Source organism: Panthera tigris, chromosome A2, assembly GCF_018350195.1.
Source record: "Panthera tigris isolate Pti1 chromosome A2, P.tigris_Pti1_mat1.1, whole genome shotgun sequence".
NCBI classification, from domain to species: Eukaryota; Metazoa; Chordata; class Mammalia; order Carnivora; family Felidae; genus Panthera; species Panthera tigris.
The window spans coordinates 144,902,032-144,918,310 of record NC_056661.1 but is presented as its reverse complement, the minus strand read 5'-3'; the positions used below and the strand labels follow the sequence as shown (position 1 = coordinate 144,918,310).

The 16,279-nt window shown below is 38.0% G+C and overlaps 1 protein-coding gene across 5 annotated transcripts in view; it reads left to right on the top strand.

Moving 5' to 3' along the window:
• TMEM209 (transmembrane protein 209) overlaps positions 1-16,279 on the top strand; it is a 37,228-nt gene that overhangs the window by 6,611 nt on the left and 14,338 nt on the right. For 4 of the 5 annotated variants that reach the window (XR_006212676.1, XM_042972316.1, XM_007078082.3 and 1 more), the window contains 5 exons: positions 1,761-1,962; positions 6,645-6,820; positions 7,436-7,507; positions 9,756-9,852; positions 16,060-16,185. Coding sequence is in view for 4 of the 5 variants with exons in the window: in XM_042972316.1 (XP_042828250.1) it covers positions 1,761-1,962; positions 6,645-6,820; positions 7,436-7,507; positions 9,756-9,852; positions 16,060-16,185 (673 nt within the window). In the remaining variant the exon portion in view is untranslated. The remainder of the gene's footprint in view (positions 1-1,760; positions 1,963-6,644; positions 6,821-7,435; positions 7,508-9,755; positions 9,853-16,059; positions 16,186-16,279) is intronic. The other variant, XM_042972319.1, reaches the window with a different exon arrangement.

Here is a 16,279-nt window from a genome sequence, read left to right as displayed (position 1 = left end):
CACGTTGGGTGTGGAACTTACTAAAAAGAAAAGAAAAGATTTATGTACAGAGATGTTAGCATTATTTACAGTGGCCAAATCTTGTAGATAATTCAAATGTATCGAATGTAAAAATAAATAACGGTACGTATGTATAATGAAATATTGTATAGCTAGTAAGAATAATATTACAGAGGATTTTTATAGGAAAATCCTTGGTTACCTTTAAAAACACAATGAGGTTTAGGGACACCTAGGTGACTCGGTTAAGCGTCCGACTCTTGATTTGGGCTCAGGTTATGATTTTACACTTTGTGAGTTCAAGCTCCACACGGGGCTGGGATTCTCCCTCTGCCTCTCTGCCACTTGTGTGCGCACACATACGTGCTGTCTCTGTCTCTCTCTCTCTCTCTCTCTCTCTCTCTCTCGTAGAAAAAAAGTTAAAAATGAGGTTTAAAAAACAATTGTTTAAAAAATATGTAAAAACGATATATTGATATAGCTATATGCACTTAAATTTTGAAAATACATAAAATATGAAAAGGGATTATATTACCTCTAGGTTGTAGTTCTAAGTATGACTTATTGTCTTCAAACTTTCCATTTTTTAAGATGTGCACATAGTGCTTTTTAAAAAAAATAGACTTTATATTTTAGAACAGTTTTAGGTTTGGGCACCTGGGTGGCTCAGTCAGTTGAGCGACTGACTTTTGATTTCGGCTTGGGTCACGACCCAAAGGTGGTGGGATCAAGCTCTGGTTTGGGGCTCTGCCCTGATGTGGAACCTGCTTGGGATTCTCTGCCTCTCTCCCCACTGCGCTCGCTCGCTCACTCTCTCAAAAAACAAAACAAAACAGTTTCACGGCAAAACTGAGAGGAAGGTACAGAGACCTGTCCTATACCTTTTGCCCCCCCACGGGCACAGCCTTCCCAATATCAAAATCCCCCACCAGAGTGGTACATCTGTTCCAGTTGATGAACCTGCGTTGGTACATCATTATCACCCAGAGTCCACAGTTTACTTTAGGATTCATTCTTGGTTGTGTACATTCTGTGGGTTTAGATAACTATATAATTCTGTATACCCACCATTATGGTACGGTATCATATAGGGTAATTTCATTGCCTTAAAAGTCCCTCATGCTCCACCTATTCATCCTGTCCCACTCCTGACCCCGATCCCTGGCAACTACTGATCCTTTTGCTTTTTCCATAGTTTTGTCTTTTTCAGAACATCATATAATTGGAATGATACAGTGTAGCATTTTCAGATTGGCTTCTTTTAGTCAGTCCTGTGCATTTAAGGTTCTTCCATGTCTTTTCATGGCCTGATAGCTCATTTCTTTTCAATGCCAAATAATATTCCATTATGCAGATGTACCGCAGCTTATTTACCCGTCCACCTACTAAAGGATGTCTTGGTTGCTTCCAAGTTTTGGCAATTACGGAATAAAGCTGCCATAAATACCTGTAGGCAGGTTTTTGTACAGACCTAAGTTTTCAACTCCTTTGGCTAAGTCCCAAGGAGCACGATTGCTAATCAGATGATAAGTGTAGTTTAGTTTTGCAAGAAACCTCCAAACTGTCTTCCAAGGTGGCTGTACCATCTTGCATTCCCACCAGCAGTGAATGAGAGTTCCTGTTGCTCCACATCCTTAGCGACTTCTGGTGTTGTCACTGTTCTGGATTTTGGCCGTTCTAATGGGTGCGTTACCTTCTGAAAGTCAAAAACCAACACAAAAGTAAATTTCAATAAGAAAAAGTTCTTTTATTTTGTGTAGTTGGCAAGCTATAGTCCTTCTCCTTCTTCTCCATACCCTACAACTGTCGGACCAGTGGAGGGCAGTGGGTTGAGATCTCGCTACCGTTCTTCACCCACCGTCTATAACTCGCCTACTGACAAAGAAGACTACATGACAGACCTACGAACTTTGGATACTTTTCTTAGAAGTGAAGAAGAGAAACAGCATAGAGTTAAGCTGGGTATGTATATTTTTATTCAGATCCAACTCTCATTTTTGGTGTTGCTTTTATGTTATCCTTACCCTATTGTTTTCATTATTTTGATAACTGTACATAAATACTTCTTTTTTACTAATATGTGTAGCTTAAGAGAGAAATACATTTTGTTCTTATATTTTGTAGAGTTAGAATTTTAAGTGCACCAAATTTAAGAAGTAAAATGCAGTTGAACTGAGAATTCTTGAACCTTTTATCTACATTAAGATTGAAAGCTTTTTCTATATATAAGTTATACTTTCTATTCAAAAATTGAGGCTATAAAATGTTTTTGAAGCGGTGCAGAGCAAAGCTTATTGAAGTGATAGTTGTCTCTTTTTGGTCCTTGGGAAGATTGGCATGACAGGGAGGGATAAAGGAGGGAGAACATATTTACTCCAGAAGTGCTGCTGTTTTTCAGAACATTTTCGAACTTCTCTTTAGTTTACTTTGAGAAACAGTGTTAGCAAATCTTAATCCATTTGGGGTGGATTTGATTATAACAAAGTCAATTATTTGAAACCAAATTAGGTTATTGAGCCACGTAATGATTTTTCCCCCTCAGGAACTTTCACAGAAAGCACATTAGGTGCTAAAGCATGGCCACAATGAGGAAGTCCGTTATTGGACCATGGCTCTTTGTGTCACTTGAAATCTCTCCATTGATTTTTAATTTAATTTTGCCTGAAAGTGCCAGAAATGTCAAAGAAACAAATCAATATTATCTTGTTATTTGTCGATGCATGCTTTTTCTTCTTGTGAAATTTTGAACTATTTCAAGTTTTCTGAAAATTATATAGAGTATAATGCAAAGAACAACCTATGTCATTCCTTCTCCCTATCTTTGTCTTATTGAGATATTTTCTGGCTTCCATTTTTATTTCCTCTTTGATCCATAGGACTTACTTAAAAGTGTTATTATTGTTTAAAAGTTATATTAGTGATTGGTGTTGCTTTTAATTTCCAAACATTGAAATGAAGGCTTGATTATCTTTTATTTTTCCTCCTAAGTTAATTGTGCTACACTAGAGATTGTGACCTCTACCCTGTTAATTCTTTGGTATTTTTTAAGACTTGCATTTAGGCCTGTTGTGTGATCACTTTTTATAAATGGTTTTTGGTATGCTGAAAAGGATGGCGTAGTCTCTACATACTTGGCTCCATATTTGCTCATTGAACCAAACTTCCTGAACGTGTTCTTAAATTCTTTATCTTCTTAATCTTCATCCACTTGCTCTATTAGTAAGAAAGTCGGTTAAAAGCTCCCACTGATTGTTTTACATTAAATGTGTCCTCGTAATTCTGTTAAATTTGCTAAATGTATATGAAATTATGTTAAGTACATATAAATTCATGATTGTTAATATCATTCTGGTCAGTTATTTCTTTTATCTTTATCTTAAGCTTTTTGCCTTGAAATCTGTTTTCTCTGATATTAACACAGCTGTACTGATTTTCTTTTGTTAGTATTTGCCTGGTGTATCCGTGTCCATCCTTATACTTTGAACTCTCTGTGCCTGTAGGTTTTAGGTAATTCAGTATTTATATAAATTAAATAGTAAGTATTTTTGTGAGGAGCTACTTTGAGACTATATAAGTATCTTCTTCCTCATCAAATTTGACTTACTGGCTTTAACATCCTTTTAAGTTTCTTTTCAAAATTATTACTGTGTTGTAGTGGCTATCTCATTCCATCATTCCTTCTATATTATTCCCTTTTACATTTTTAAACATGTTTTGTTTAAAACATGCATAAGGTTTTGTTTAAAATTTGCTTAAATTTAAATATTTTGTTTAAAATATGCATAAGGTTTACCATTTGAACCATTCTTAAGAGTATAATTCAGTGGTATTCACATTGTTGTGCAACCACCTTTTACGTTCATTTGTTGGCATTCTATTGCAAGGTAAGAACTTTTTCTTCTCCCCAATTATGTCATTTATTTTAGTGGTTAGATTGTTTCAGGTTTGGGTAGTGGGATCCTCTGGTTTCTGGTTTTTGTTTGTTGTTTTGTTTTACTGTCTAGCACCACAAGATAGTCCAGGCTTCTCTTGTACTTTCCTGATTAACTAGCTCTGGAGTCAGTCCATTTCTCCAAGGGGACCATGATTGCTTTTAGCGGAGAATGATGTTGAGAAATTAATGTCTGGGCACTGGATATGTCATTGTTGATGGGGTATCATTACTCTAGGTCCTCTCAACAGACAGCCAGGAATATATATGTATATATACACACACAAATACACCTATATGGGTTTCCATATCCATCCATCTATATATTAAAAACCATGAGTACATACTGATACCTCCAGTTGCAGTCCAACTATGCAGGGTTTATTCTAGCCTCCTCCCTTTTCATATTTGTAACTCCTTTCTCCAATAGTAAGAAACCAGACACTCACATTTACTCTTTCTCACACACTTTTTTTGCTGCCTGGTCACTTCATCCTTAACTATTTCGAATGCATCTCCCAAGAATGTGAACATTTTCCTTTCTGACTATAGCGTAATTACCATACTTGAGATACTAGTGTTATTCATATTCACATTTCTTCCAATTGACCCAATAATGGCCTTTGTAGCTTTTTTTCTTTTACTGGTGCAGTATCTGATCAAGGATCATTTTTCCTATTTAGCTGCCATGCTTCTGTTGTCCTTTTTAATCTAGAACATTTGTGCTTCTTTGTTTTGTTTTTTTATGACATTTACATTTGAAGAAGTCAGCCTAGTTGTTTTGCAAATTTGGATTTGTGTGATCATTTTTCATTATTGGATTAGATAAGAATCAGTTTAAATACGATTTTTTGGCAAGACTACAACTTAGGTGGCAGTGTGCTCCTTTCAGCATATCACATCAGGAGACTCATGATACCATTTTGTCCCTTTATTGGTGAGATTAAATTGGATCAGTTGGTCAAGATGATGGCAACCTTGGCCTTTCCCTTTTGTAATTAATAAATAATCTATAGTGCGATACTTTGAGACTTGTGAGTCCTGTTCCCCAACAGCCTTTTACCTGGTGGTTTTAGCATCTGAATGAGTTAACGCAGTGGTGGTTGCAAAATGGAGACTTTCTAATACTTTCATTTCTTCTGCATTTAGTAGTTTGGCATTCTTCTGTTGTCCCCCTCACCCCACAGTTTGTGCTGCTGGTTGGTTCTTCCATTAGCAGTATCTAACCTGCTGTTTAACTCACTGAGTTTTTTCATTTGTTGTGGGTGGGTTCTTTTTTTTCCTCCAGTTTTCAAGGTTTTACTTGGTTCTCTTTCATATATGCATGATTTATTTTAGTGTATCTTGTTTTGTTCTTATGTTTTCAATTTTTTCCTATCTCAGTCACTTTAAACATGACTTTCTAAAAGTCTCTGTCCTGTAGTTCAGTTATCTAAAGTTCTCGAAGATTAAATACTCACATTTTTGTCTTGTTGATTCCTTTGCTTGGAACCCTGTTTCCTCTTGTGATTTATGTATTTCTTGTTTGTTTTTGGTAAGTTTATCTGCAGTACAGTTCTATCTGTGCTTTTCTATCCTGGGCAGGCTGGATACAAGCCTTGTCTCCTAGCAGTTTTGTATTTGCCTCTGCCAAGTACCTAAGGAGTATTATGACCTTGAACTAACTTAGGTAATTTCTGGGCTAGGAGGTTCCTGGATTTCACAGGTAGTATAAATGGGTGTTCTAAACCCATATGTAAATGGATAATTTTTAAATCCCCATACAACTTAGATGAGTTTCCTTATTATCTCCTGGTGCCAGTGGACAGATTTTTTTCTTATCTACAAGAATGTGGCCATTTGAGGTTCTTGGCCCTGTGCTGGCTACAGGGGATAGAGGTAGGAGAAAAGGGTCTGAGTCCAACCCTACCTCTCCTTTGCCTCATTACCATTTCCCACTTGGGCAGTGAAATCCAAGCTGATAGGTTTCCCAAAGCCTACTGAATTCTCCAGAGCAGCCACAGCATCAGCTCACAGGGATGCTGGGGAAAAATAATATTTCCTGCCCTCAAGGAACTCAAATTCTGTTTGGGTAAAAAGACAGACTGTAGCCTTAAAGTGTGATAACTGCTCTGGTAGAATCCTCTAGAGGATTAAGTCCCCATATTAACTATTAACATTTCCTAAAAGTAAATTTATAAATTTAAAAGTGTAATCGGCAGTCTCTTTGAATGCAACGCAGGAATTATTACAGGCTATAAAGAGAATGCAGTGTAGTACAGGGAAGAGTGAGTGGAGCTGCTGGCCCACAGAGTAGTTTGTTAATAGGAAGCTGTAGTCGTACCATTCAGAAAGAGCTACTAAAAATTCAGGCAAGGAACTTCCTTAGCCTATTTATTTCCTGAGGAAATTTGTCTTTTGTTTGTTTCTTGCTGAGTCATTTGAAAGTCTTAGAGAATGGAACAAGCTTAATTTTACAACAAAAATAAACAGATACTTTCAACCACTTGATTGATATTGCTCAGAAAATGTTCTTTTTAATTTTTAGCACAGGCAGTCTGTGTTCTCTAAAGAAGAGGTAATGTCAGGGAGGAGGGGAGAGAAGAGTCCCTTGGGGCTTTGTCTTCCTTGATTGCCATCGCCTAGGTGCCCAGATACCCAGTGTTCGTGTGCTAACTCTAAGTGTCACAGTTACTACAGCACACACTGATGCTCTTTAAATTCATTATTGTAGGGAGTCCAGATTCTACCTCGCCTTCCACCAGTCCTACCTTCTGGAACTACAATCGTTCCATGGGAGATTATGCACAGACTTTGAAGAAGTTTCAGTATCAGCTTGCCTGTAGGTCTCAGGCCCCATGTGCTAACAAAGATGAGGCTGATCTCAGTTCTAAACAAGCTGCAGAGGAGGTAAATGGAAAATAAAAATGACTTAATATTTCTGATGGCAGATTGTTAGAAAGTCTCTTCTACTTCTGGAACATTTTTTGTCTGTAGTCTTCACTTTCACTGGCCAGAAACATAAATCTGGCACACATTAAACACTGGAGAGACTCCTATGTAACTTCGTGTATCTAAAACTGAATTGTATTGTACGTTTTAGTCTTCCTTGCATACAGTTGACATTAGTATCCTGCCTAAAACATTTTTCTGCATTCATTTATAAAAAGGTATCTCAAGTATCTATTTGTACTTTGTATATACAAGACTCCTGCTTTTAAAATACATTTGGATTAGAACATTTGAACTTTATCAGTTTAATACCAAAAATAAGATTTTTGTTTTGTTAAAGCAGGAATGTTTTTTAAACATACCAACGTAAGGAATTTTAAAGATCTATCTGTGCATGAATAGCAACCAAGTGGGTAGTAAGAAAATTCTTGCATATTAATTAGATGAATATCAGTGTTGATGAAGTTGTTTTTCAGATTTTTTTTCCACATATTTTTGAGAGTTGAGGAAAGTGACCAATTTCTGACAAGATTTTTCCTCACTGATTGTTCATTTGAAACATATTTTTAATAGGTTTGGGCAAGAGTGACTATGAATAGACAACTTCTTGATCATATGGATTCGTGGACAGCTAAGTTCAGAAATGTAAGTTCTGACATTACTCTTCAGATAATACTGTTGCCTCTTACTATGCGAAGTGTGTTATTAGAATATTATTTAGAGGTGTTAATTACTAATTAGAGTATCAGAATTAATTATTATGAAAAATGCAATATGGATGGCACACATGTAAGGATAAACATGACATTTACCTTATGGTGTCTGTTTTCATCAGATTGTTTTTCTCTCCATATTTAGTAAATCAGTTTCTTTGGAGTGGATAAAGAAATAACATATCTAGTTATTAAGATCTTCCCAACAGCGCAGTTTTATTTTTTTTTTTTTCAAAAATTTTTTTTCAATTTTATTTTTCAAAGAGCTTTTCTGGCAGAACCTTTTATATGTCTGGAAATATGAGGGAAACAAAAATGAGGTCCTTGCCCTCAGGGAACTTTTAAGTTAGAGAGAGAAGGTAATATATATTATAAGCTCCTTCAGAATATTTCAGTTTCTTCAGTTGTTTTAGAGAAGAACCCTCTTCTCTTTGGCCAATTCATACAGAATAAGTGAGTTCCCTTGTTTCAGCCCTACCTCTTTCTGCCCCTCTGTAGTCTCTGTATGTCCCAAGTTCTGTTGGACACGCTGGCCCCCCTCCACTGCAGGTAGTTCCGCTTGGATTCCACGGAGGCTGCCACTTCTTCCACTATTTCACCCTTCAACACTCATCCACTCACTCTACATCTTCGAGAAATACGTTGAAATCACTTGTCTACTTTTTTATTCTTTTACTATAATTTTAATTAGGTATCAGGAGGGAGTAGTGAAAATAGCAGCCTGTTTTCTTGAACCAGAAGCACTGGATGGCTTTCTAAACATAAAAATTCCCTCACGAGGATGAAAGGTACAACATAGGGAATATAGCCCTGAACCCCTTGGGTAATTTTGTTGCAGCCCAAGGGTGGCTCGCGAGTAGAATGCATTGAGTAAATGTTGGAAGAATGAATGAGTAAAATGATGTCCTAGTACTGTACTCTCTTTTATTTCTAATTACAGTCTTGAAAGTTTCAAGTTTTTTGGATATTTTTTAAAAAGCAGTGTGCATATAGCATATAATATTGTGTAATACTACTTACTAGCAGAGTCTGGTTAGCACTCGGTGATCAAAGACATCAATATTTGTAGCAAAACATGTGAATAGTCACACTAAGTGTGTAAATAGCCTCATTGGAATTTAGTTCAGGCCTTGCGGTGTATCTGATTTGCTTGCTAAATGGATTACTGAAAAGTTTTGTTTTTATAGATTTCTTAATTCACAAATTTGTATAAGGAATTGTAGACTTGTATTTCATCGGAAACTTTTTCACCCTTCCATTTTATAGTTAAACAGAAGCATGGAAACAGAACTAAAGTAGCAGTTAAAGTTGCCACGAACACCTACGCAAAACACATAACACACGAACAACTCAAATGGGGTGTTTCCTTGGACAGTCTTTTCACATCCGGAATTGGATTGATGTTAGCCATCCAAAGTGGCATTTGAAGTTCTAATCCTTTTTTTTTTTTTTTAAATTTTTTTTTCAACGTTTTTTATTTATTTTTGGGACAGAGAGACAGAGCATGAACAGGGTAGGGGCAGAGAGAGAGAGGGAGACACAGAATCGGAAACAGGCTCCAGGCTCCGAGCCATCAGCCCAGAGCCTGACGCGGGGCTCGAACTCACGGACCGCGAGATCGTGACCTGGCTGAAGTCGGACGCTTAACCGACTGCGCCACCCAGGCGCCCCTTGAAGTTCTAATCCTAAAGGAATATTTTAATATGCATAAACCAGTATCAAATAGATCTGTTTTCCACGTAGTTAGCAAATTGAGTAAGCCTGCTGAGTTAATTATGTTAGTTTGAAAAACTATCTTATTAATTACAAACCAATATAAACACGACATGGATAAATGTATGATAATTGCTGTAGAAATGTAAATCGGAGATTATCCTTTTTTAGCTAAGTATAATAACCACAGGAAATTTTGAGAAAAACTTAACTAAAATTTTTATATTTTCGTCAGCAAAAAGCAGGCATATGTGCTTTAAGAGTATAACTTTTTACACTCTGCTGGCTTGCTTACTTCACTGTCTAGACTTCAGGTAGCTGCTACTTCATTTTCTTTCACTATATTCTGTTTAACAGAATATTCAAGTACAAGACAGTAAAAATATTCTTAGTGTTTCATGAATATCATTATTTGAGAAATACTTTAGAATTATGTGTGTGAAATCTTTGCCTTGTTTCTTCCCTAGTGGATCAATGAGACAATATTAGTGCCACTGGTACAAGAGATTGAGTCTGTCAGCACACAGATGAGACGAATGGGCTGTCCCGAGCTTCAGATAGGAGGTATGTGAAAATAGAGAGCAACATTTGATTTTCCTTCAGTGAATCTGCCAAGTAGAAATTTTCTTTTTTTATTGGGCTGTTTAACAACTTCCTTTGTTATCTTGAGGTGAGGACAAAACTAAATGTTTATGATATATGTTAGAATTTACTTGCCGTGCAGTTCACCCCTTTAAAGTCTACAATTCAGAGATTTGAGTTGTGCAAACAGAATCAAGTTTAGAATATCTCATCACCCAAAAAGGAAACCCCACATAACCTTTAGCAGTCACCCTGTTTTCCCAATAACGCATTCCCCAGCCCAAGGCAACTACCAATTTACTTTCTTAAATTTTTTTTTAATGTTTATTTATTTTTGAGAGAGAGAGAGTGTGAGTGTGGGAGGGATAGAGAGAGAGGGAGACACAGAATCTGAAGCAGGCTCCAGGCTCTGAGCTGTCAGCACAGAGCCTGATGTGGGGCTCAAACCCACAAACTGCGAGATCATGACCTGAGCCAAAGTTGGATGCTTAACCAACTGAGCCACCTACGTAGCTACTTAGGCGCCCCCCACAAATCTACTTTCTATCTCTATAGATAAGTGTGTTCTAGATATTTCATATGAATGGAATCGTATAGCATGTTGTCATTTATGACTGGCTCTTTCACTTAATATGTTTTCAAGGTTCATCCATGCGTGTTGTGACATTTATCATTGCTTCGTTTCATTTTATTGCCAGACAGTGTCCTGTTATATTGATCTACAACATTTTGTTTACCCATTTATCAGTTGGTTGACATTTGAGTTTTCACTTTTGGGCTATCATGAATAATGCTGCTATAAAGAGTTGCATGCAGGTGTTTGTGTGGACATAGGTTTTAATTTCTCCAGGCTAGAATGACTGAGCCATGTGGTAACTCCATGTTTATTCTTTTGAGGAACAGCCAGACTATTTTCTAAAGTAGCTGTGCTGTTTTACATTCCCACCAGCAGCGTATGAGGGTTTCAGTTCCTCACATCTTCACCAACACTTGTCTATCCTTTTTATTATAGTTATCCTAATGGGTGTGAAATGGTTCCTCATTGTGGTTTTGATTTGCATTTTCCTGATGTCTACTGATGTTGAGCATCTTTTCTTGTGCTCATTGGCCATTCATACATTTTCATAGGAGAAAAAAATACCTTTTCCGATCCTTTACCATTTTTAAATTCAATTATTTGTCTTTCTTTTTAAGTTTGTTTATTATGAGAGAGAGAGAGAGAGAGAGAGAGAGAGAGAACGAGCAGGGGAAGGAAAGAGAAAGAGGGAGAGAGAGAATCCCAAGCAGGTCCCACACTGTCAGCACAGAGCCCAACATGGGGCTCGAACTCATGAACCATGAGATCCATCACCTGAGCCAAAATCAAGAGAAGGACGCTAAACTGACTGAGCCACCCAGGTGTCCCTGGGTTATTTGTCTTTTTATCATTGAGGTGTTTTTTATGTTCTAGATACAAGTCCCTTGTCAGATATTAATTCCAAAGTTGTACAAAGCATAAAGAATGTGTAACAGTGCTAATTGAAAAATCACCTATTTTCAACTCTTTTACCTGCAAAAAATGAAACTATTAAGGTTCCATATAATTTGCCAAAAATATATTTACCATAACTTATTTAGGGTTAAGTAATTAGGTTTCAAAATAAAAAGGAGTATCTTAGTCAAGCGCCTCTTTCTTATTGTTTTTATTAAAAAATTTTTTTTAATGTTTGTATTGTTGTATATTTGAGAGAGAGAGAGACAGAGCATGAGCAGGGATGGGGCAGAGAGAAACGGAGACAGAATCTGAAGCAGGCTCCACACTCTGAGCAGTCAGCACAGAGCCTGACACAGGGCTCAAACCCACGATCTGTGAGATTATGACTTGAGCCAAGGTCGAATGCTTAACCGACTGAGTCACCCAGGCGCCCCTCAACCACCTCTTTGTAGAGAATAAATTTTTCCTTGAAATATTTAAGTGCTTTGGATTGCACATTAGTACTTTCTACTTACTTTGCATGTCTTTTATTTATTTATTTTTTTACTTTGGGTGTCTTTTGATCAGCCTTTATTCTCTGGAGACTAAGAATAGAATTGTATATCCCAAAGGTGTCTATTCAGTATCTAAATGTTTCGTGTAATTTGTATAACCCTCACATCAACCTTGAAAGCTAGCTGTCAGTGTCCCATTTTATGGATGAGGCTGCTAAGACACAAATTAAGTATCTTGCCCAGTGTCAACACAGAATAGTGTTTTGAGGCCAGAGCTGTTAGACTGCAAAGCCCAGAATAGTTACTTTCTAGATCTTGGTAATGTTATTTGAACCTGTGCTTGTTTTCTTTGAGCTTTCTTTAAAAGCTATAAAAATGTTATTTTCTACAACATTTTACCAGTGTGATGTGCTTTTTAAAAAAAACAACATTGCTGGGGCGGCTCCTGGGTGGTTCAGTCGGTTAAGCGTCTGACTTCAACTCAGGTCTTGATCTCACGGTTTGTGGGTTCAAGCCCCACATCAGACTCTGTGCTGGCAGCTTGGAGCCTAGAGCCTGCTTCAGATTCTGTGTCTCCCTCTATCCCTGCCCATCCACCCGTTCATACTCTGTCTCAAAAATAAATAAAAACTTTAAAATAAAAAAGGACAACATTGCTTTGTGACTACAAAATGCAGTGTATATTATGTTCATTGTAGAAAGGCTGGAAAGTAGAGACAGAAATACACAAGAATATTATCCATAATTCTGCTTCCAGAGATAACAACTATCAATTTTAAGTCACAATTATTATTTTTGATTATGATACTAACTACATATATGTATATCAATTGTAAGTTATACCATAATATAACATTAAAATTTAAAAACTGTATATTTAGGAGCCGAGGACATATATCACACATGTACATTTTTTTTTTCAATATATGAAATTTATTGTCAAATTGGTTTCCATACAACACCCAGTGCTCATCCCAAAAGGTGCCCTCCTCAATACCCATCAGCCACCCTCCCCTCCCTCCCACCCCCCATCAACCCTCAGTTTGTTCTCAGTTTTTAAGAGTCTCTTATGCTTTGGCTCTCTCCCACTCTAACCTCTTTTTTTTTTTTTTCCTTCCCCTCCTCCATGGGTTTCTGTTAAGTTTCTCAGGATCCACATAAGAGTGAAAACATATGGTATCTGTCTTTCTCTGTATGGCTTATTTCACTTAGCATCACACTCTCCAGTTCCATCCACGTTGCTACAAAGGGCCATATTTCGTTCTTTCTCATTGCCACGTAGTACTCCATTGTGTATATAAACCACAATTTCTTTATCCATTCATCAGTTGATGGACATTTAGGCTCTTTCCATAATTTGGCTATTGTTGAGAGTGCTGCTATAAACATTGGGGTACAAGTGCCCCTATGCATCAGCATTCCTGTATCCCTTGGGTAAATTCCTAGCTGTACATTTTTTTTTAATGTTTATTTTTGAGAGAGAGCGCTTGTGTGTGCAAGTGGGGGAGGGGCAGAGGAAGGGGGACAGAGGATCTGAATCAGCTCTGTGCTGACAGCAGAGGGCCCAGTGTGGGGCTTGAACTCATAAACCGCAATATCATGACCTGAGCTGAAGTCACACGCTCAACCAACTGAGCCACTTTAAATTAGGGTCATACATGAATGGATAAAGAAGATGTGGTATATATACACAATGGAGTTTTACTCAGCAATCAAGAAGAATGAAATCTTGCCATTTGCAACTACGTGGATGGAACTGGAGGGTATTATGCTAAGTGAAATTAGTCAGAGAAAGACAAATATCATATGACTTCGCTCATGAGGACTTTTAAGAGACAAAACAGATGAACATAATGGAAGGGAAACAAAAATAATATAAAAACAGGGATGAGGGACAAAGCATAAGAGACTCATAAATATGGAGAACAAACAGGGTTACTGGAGGGGTTGTGGGAGGGGGGATGGGCTAAATGGGTAAGGGGAACTAAGGAATCTACTCCTGAAATCATTGTTGCACTATATGCTAACTAATTTGGATGTAAATTAAAAAAAAAAAAATTAGGGTCATACAATTTTGTTGACTGCTTTTTCCCCCAGTTTTTCTATTTGTTAAATATTCTCCAGTACTGGTTTTGTGGCTAGATTGTATTTTTTTTTATATGTGTAATACATTGTATTTAACTGATCTTGATTATCTAAAATGTAGGGCTTTTTCCCTTTGTTGTTATTAATAATGCTGTGAGTAAATACCATTTTGCCTAAATCTTTGTGTACATTTGTAATGATTTCTTGGGGATAATTTCTTAGAAGTGGAGTTGGGGCACCTGGGTGGCTCACTTGTTTAAGCGTCTGGTCTTGGCTCAGGTCATGATCTCAGGACTTGTGAGTTAGAGCCCCGCATCGGGCTCTCTGCTGTCAGCGTGGAGCCTGCTTCAGATTCTCTCCCTGTCTCTCTGCCCCTCCCTCACCAGTGGGCACACGCACATTCTCTCTCTCTCAAAAAATAAATAAACATTAAAAAAAAAAAAAGAAGTGGTTAGTTCAGTAGGAATAAATACATCAAAGCTTTGATGATGTACCTAACCCTTTGAAAAGCTTATGCCAGTTTATACTCTAGCAACCATGTCACATAGAAGAATGCCTTTTTCCCCAACACTGGATATTACTAGTAAGGTTGGACGTTCTGAAAATTTTTGCTTATTAATTTCTTTGTATAGTTGTGTTTCCTGATATGATAAGAGAAATCACTGTCATAAAAAGTTTCTGCTTGTCAGTGGCTTAAGAGGCAACTTTTTTTTTTTTTTTTTTGAGAGAGAGCACTTGAGAGTGGGAGGGGCAGAGGGAAAGAGAGGGAATGAGAATCTTTTTTTTTTTAAGTTTTTTTTTATTTTTGGCAGAGAGAGAGAGAGAGCGAGCGAGTGAGCATGAGCGGGGGAGGGGCAGAGAGAGAGAGAGACACAGAATCCGAAGCAGGCTCCAGGCTCCGAGCTGTCAGTACAGAGCCTGATGTGGGGCTTGAACCCACGGACTGTGAGATCATGACCTGAGCTGAAGTCGGACGCTCAACCGACTGAGCCACCCAGGCGCCCCAAGAATGAGAATCTTAGGCTCCATGCTCAGCAGGAAGTCCAACACTAGACTCTGTCTCACGGCCGTGAGATCATGACCTGAGCCAAAATCAAGAGTTGGACACTTAGCTGACTGAGCCACCCAGGTGCCCCAAGGGGCAACTTTTAACTCAATGTGATTTTTTTTTTTAAGTTTATTTATTTATTTTGAGAGAGAGCGAGCGAGCAAGCACAAGCAGGAGAGGAACAGAGAGCAGGGGAGGGAGAGAGAGGGAGAGAATCCCAAGCAGGCACTGTCGGTGCAGAGCCCGACGTGGGGCTCGAACCCACGAACTGTGAGATCATGACCTGAGCCAAAATCGAGTTAGACACATAACCAGCTGAGCCACCCAGAACCCCTCAACGTTTGTTTTGTTTTGTTTTTAATTTTTTTTTTTAACGTTTATTCATTTTTGAGAGAGAGAGAGCATGAATGGGGGAAGGTCAGAGAGAGAGGGAGACACAGAATCTGAAACAGGCTCCAGGCTCTGAGCTGTCAGCACAGAGCCCGACGCGGGGCTTGAACTCACGGACCGCGAGATCGTGACCTGAGCTGAAGTCGGCCGCTTAACCGACTGAGCCACCCAGGCGCCCCTCAACGTTTTTTTCTTTTTAAGTTTATTTTGAGAGAGCTCTCACAAGCTGAGTAGGGGTGGGGCAGAGAGAGAATCCCAAGCAGGCTAAGCTGTCAGCGATGAGCCCTACACGCAGAGCCCCACTGGGGGCTCAAACGTACCAACTGAAAGATCGTGACCTGAGCCAAAATCAGAGTTGGTCACTTAACCGACTGAGTCACCCAAGCACCCCAGCTCAACCTGATTTTGAAAGCTATCGTGCATCTTTTTATACATACCCCCACAAAAAAATTTTGTATTAGTTGTTTATAGATTTACCAGAATGGATCTGGCTGCTGCTTTTGGCATGTGTGTGCATGTGGTGTGTGTGTTTATAAATCTGGCCACCATGCCAGAAATAAAATAAATTGTAGGTAAAGGAGATAATGCTCATGGTGAAAATAAACTATTCTATTCTTACTTTCACTTATTCCTTCAACGCCTATTGAAGAACGCCACATGAAGAATAATCTGTGTCCTATGTGTTTTGTTTTTAACAGAGGCTAGCATTACTAGCTTGAAGCAAGCTGCTCTGGTCAAAGCTCCTCTCATCCCGACTTTGAACACGATTGTGCAGTATCTAGACCTTACACCCAATCAGGAATACTTGTTCGAAAGGATTAAAGGTAACTAGTAATTTGAAGAGGAAAAAAATTTCACTACTTTGAGATTTTGTAAATAAAAGTAACAAGGGGAAAAAAATTTTAAGTATCACTTTTT